The sequence below is a fragment of the Labrus mixtus genome, chromosome 20, assembly GCF_963584025.1.
Source record: "Labrus mixtus chromosome 20, fLabMix1.1, whole genome shotgun sequence".
Taxonomy (NCBI): Eukaryota; Metazoa; Chordata; class Actinopteri; order Labriformes; family Labridae; genus Labrus; species Labrus mixtus.
This window is the reverse complement of record NC_083631.1, coordinates 8,176,447-8,180,977: the sequence shown is the minus strand read 5'-3', so window position 1 is coordinate 8,180,977 and position 4,531 is coordinate 8,176,447. Positions and strand designations below refer to the sequence as shown.

The window sequence follows — 4,531 nt, the reverse complement described above, 5'->3', positions numbered from 1 at the left end:
AAGAATACCAGCGGAGGGAACAAGTATAGAACAAGCCCAGAGGAGGATCGAGTTAGACGTTTAAATGCCTGCAGCGTAAGATGATATCTGCGAGTACATTACAAAGATTTAAAATCGTATTAAAAAGTTGTCTTTGATATTCTATATTTCATTGCTATCATACTACAGTAAGCTTTTTCTTTTGTTTCATCTCCACTACAGATTCTCCATCATTCCAAGGGTCTGTCTTCTTGTCTCAGTCCATCTGAAGTCAAAGGAGAGACTATGAAGACAAGCTGTGCCCCCTCGCAGTCAAATCCCACAAGATATGAGATGACATGGGTCCCCTGCTGATCACCATGATGACCGTACAGCTGTGACCGGCGTTGTGAAGCCTTCATCCCTTTTTCAGCACCCAACCCAGACCCTTATTCTCTTTGGAAAATTTGTCCTCGCAACCAGTGTTACTTCCCTTTCTCCTGCAAACAGGACCTCACTTCCTGCACTCCTTCCTGCCCTTACGTTTATCTCCTTAATATTTTCAGCTTACGCCTCCTAATTAATTTCCATCAGCATCATGCAGAGTGTTTCTACTACTTCCACTCTCTTTCTTCTTTTTCTTCCCTCCCTCTTCCTTATCTCCCATTTTCCCTGTATGGTCAATGGGGACTGCTGGCTGATTGAAGGGGACAAGGGCTATGTGTGGCTGGCTATCTGCAGTCAGAACCAGCCGCCTTACGAGACTATCCCCCAGCACATCAACAACACGGTCCATGACTTGAGGTTGAATGAGAATAAGCTGAAGGCTGTGCTCTTCAGCTCGATGTATCGCTTCACCAACTTGACTGACCTCAACCTCACCAAGAATGAGATCAACTACATTGAAGATGGAGCCTTTGCAGGACAAGCCAACCTACAGGTGAAGAGGAAATAAAATGATAAATCTTTGAGCTCTACACATAATTTTTTAAACCGTATTGCATCTCATCATGACGGCAGCAGATTACTCTGTTTAGAAAATTGGATGCCTTATAGACTTTATTGTCACTGTTTTTAAATATGTTGGACACTTAAATGTTTTAAAATTTTGGCTGATGTATGACACTTGTTCTAGAAAGCATAGAAAGAGTGCAAATGTGCACAGAAACATATTTTAAATGAATGTCGGATCAAAATTCTAAGATGACTTGTGTTTCATGCCTTTCTAAAATCTGTTCGAGAAATTTCTGCAGTAGATGGAACATCAATTTTATTATTAACAGTACAAGTCATTATCAAGTAACTGTGCCCAAAATGTCTAAAAAAATATACTGATGCTCCTTTTTTGTTTCTCTCAGGTCCTTCAGCTGGGCTACAACAAGCTGACCAACTTAACCGAGGGAATGATGAGAGGCCTCGGCCGAATGCAGTGTCTATTCCTTCAGCACAATCTCATTGAAGTTATTGCCAGCAATGCATTCTGGGAGTGCCCTGGCCTCAGCAGTATTGACCTGTCATCCAACAAACTTGCCCGCATTGACCCGTCCACATTCACAGTTCTCAGTCGACTGATGGTGTGTGAACTGGCAGCGAATCCATTCCACTGCGGCTGTGATTTGTACAGCTTCCTGGCCTGGTTGGAGTCTTTCAACAATGTCACACACACCTATGACCGCCTTCAGTGTGAGACGCCTCGGGAGATGATTGGCTTCCCCTTACTTACTGCTGCCGGCCATTCTGGTCGGAATGCAAAAAACATTTTGTTCCACCATTGCCGAGATGGAGTTATGATGCCAGGAATGACTTCTCTCCCGCCAGATCTGGACGGACCTTCTGGGATCGGGCCAGAGATGTTTGGTGGTGTCGGGCCGTACCACCAGGCCACCACCTCTTCCTCATCTACTGAACACAGTTTTATTCCCAGCATCAAGCTCCATCATGTGTCATTATCAACAGCCTCGCTTCTTGTGCAGATTCCAAGGCCCTACAGCAAAATGTATATTCTTACACAATACAACTACACGTATGTTTCCGACGTCATGAACTTAAAGAACAAGAAAGAGATGATCACCCTCAACAAGCTCAAATCACACACCAATTACACCTTCTGTGTGGCATCCATCCGCAACTCTCAACGCTACAACCACACCTGTGTCTCATTTTCAACTCGGGCTCAAAATCAAGATGACACACTTCCCACACCTTCCACCACTTCTCATTACATAATGACCATAGTGGGTTGCCTCTTTGGCATGCTCATTGTTTTAGGCTTTGTTTACTATTGTCTTCGTAAGAAGCGGATGCATGATGAGAAAAAGAAGTCCATCTGTGTCAAGAAAACCATTCTGGAAATGCGCTATGGACCAGAGGTGGCAGCAGCGGTGGCAAATGATCCAGCGGCAGTCCACAAGCTTCAGGAGCAGTCCAGAGAACACCATCAGTATCAGCACCACCATGGAGGAAAACTCCCCATGTCAACATCCACGAGCTCTGGGATGCTTCACTCTGCCAACACCAGTTCCTCCAGACTTTCCACTATCCCACAGGTGGAAAAGATGGCCACTGCTTTTTCAGAGGCCATGGCCACAACTAAAGGAAATTATATGGATATCAGAACTGGAGGGGCAGGGATGGAGAGGATGGGAGATGGTGGACACGGAGGGATGAGGGGAATTGATTTGAGGGACGATAATGGAAGTGATGTTGGGGATGACTCAGATGATGACGGACACGGCTCTGCATCAGAGATTTCTACCATTGCCATGGAGGTCGACAAGGTCAACCAGATCATTAACAATTGCATTGATGCACTGAAACTGGATGCAGCAGCCGTAGCAGCTTCAGGGGCCTCTACCAACCCAACAGCCTCATCCAATCCCACCTCCCCTCCCCCCACCAGCACATCCTCCCTTACCCGTGGCCTAATCCCACTGTCCCAAGGGTTGACAGAAACGTGCCAGATGATTACTCCCAACAAAATACCCCCTCCACCTCCACTCCCTGCCTTGAATACCCCTCTCTCTGAGCGCCCAGGGATCACTGGTGGTGGCTATGTGGTCTCTCCCCCCTACCGGCCCCCTCCACCGGCCACTGCTGTACGTCCCATTCAGAGGCAAATGAGTGCAGACGCCGCTGTGGTTATTGTAAATGCTGTTAAGAAACAATGCAGCACCACATCTTGTGGCTCCATGGGTAGGGACAGAGAGCGTGGAGGAGCTAGAGTATACAGCCTGGATGTTCCTGAGCCAAGGAGCCCGGATGCCTGTAATCAACAGCAGCAGCAATACCCAGACCGTGCCAGTCCCGTGGGCTGTGGGGAGCCCCTTGAGAGGCTGCCTTTAGTCGGGAGTGGGAGCTGTGGTGGTGGTGGTTGCGACAGTGGTGGTGTTGGTGCCCAACATCAGGACAACCAGAAGTCTCATCATTACCATCAACAACAACAAACGCAACAACAACAACAACAACAACAACAACAACAACAACAACAGCAACAACAACAACAGCTAGAAGTGCAGCAGGACTACCACTGCTCGGAGCACCGCCACTCCGTCCCAGCTCTCTACTATGAAGGCTCCCACCAGGGCTCCCCAGCCCAGAGGGTTTCCTTCCTTAAGCCCCTAACACGAGCTCGCAGAGATGCAGCATCTTACTCCCAGCTCTCACCTGCCCGCCACCATTCCGGTTACTCTGGCTACTCCTCCAGCCCAGAGTACTCCACAGAGAGTACTCTGAGGATCTGGGAGCGATTTCGTCCCTACCGGAAAGGCCAGAGGGATGAAGCCTGTTATGTGACGGCCGGAAATGCCCTCAGAAAAAAGGTGCAGTTTGCTAAAGGCGAGGACCTGCATGACATCCTTGATTATTGGAAGGGTGTGTCGGCACAGCAGAAGCTGTGACTAAGGGACTAAAGCAAATCAATGAGGGAAAAGAGTTTGGATACTTCTCTTTAGATAGGCATGTTGGCCTGAGAAGAAAGAGGACTTCATTGTTGGACAACATTTTGCCTTTGGATTATTTTTGGCATGCTAGGTGTATAGAATCTTGTGCTGGGAGCTAGGACTGAAGCTGTGCCTGGGCTATACGAGAGTCATCATGGTGTTTATTTTACACTTCATTGTAGCACCATCTCTGGATAATTCTCATTCAGTGTTTGTTGGTTTTATTTAAAGCACAGGAGGCAAATGCCAACTGCGTTGTTTAGTACTCTTGAGTGATCATCTTTTGTGATCATATGGACCATCTTTACCAGTGCCATGTTTTCATCTATGGGAAACCACAGAAAGTACATTTTGATACCATTCATTTAAAGCTTGTGTGATCCAAGTTGTTTCCTATTTTGTATTGGGTGCCGTTTCATTTTGCAGTGTGCACTTGGATGTGTTTAGACTTGTACTGAAGGCAGACCATGGTTGGATGGTATTCTGCTTGATTACAAGCAACAACACGCCAATTTATGAACAGTGTTGTCATCTGCAGGCCCCCATCTTCCTTCCATGAAGTCCTTCATGCAGCTGAGGTGGAATTTGCATTTCAAAAGTAACAAAAGGAGACACTGGAAATAAAACAAGTGGGC

General features: G+C 47.0%; 1 protein-coding gene across 1 annotated transcript; it reads left to right on the top strand.

Moving 5' to 3' along the window:
- The first annotated feature begins 207 nt into the window (after positions 1 to 207).
- Positions 208 to 4,281, top strand: LOC132954553 (protein phosphatase 1 regulatory subunit 29). The gene is made up of 2 exons (XM_061027132.1): positions 208 to 898; positions 1,317 to 4,281. The coding sequence occupies exons 1-2, from the start codon at positions 557 to 559 to the stop codon at positions 3,852 to 3,854; spliced, it is 2,880 nt and encodes a 959-aa protein (XP_060883115.1). The 5' UTR covers positions 208 to 556; the 3' UTR covers positions 3,855 to 4,281.
- Positions 4,282 to 4,531: the final 250 nt, after the last annotated feature.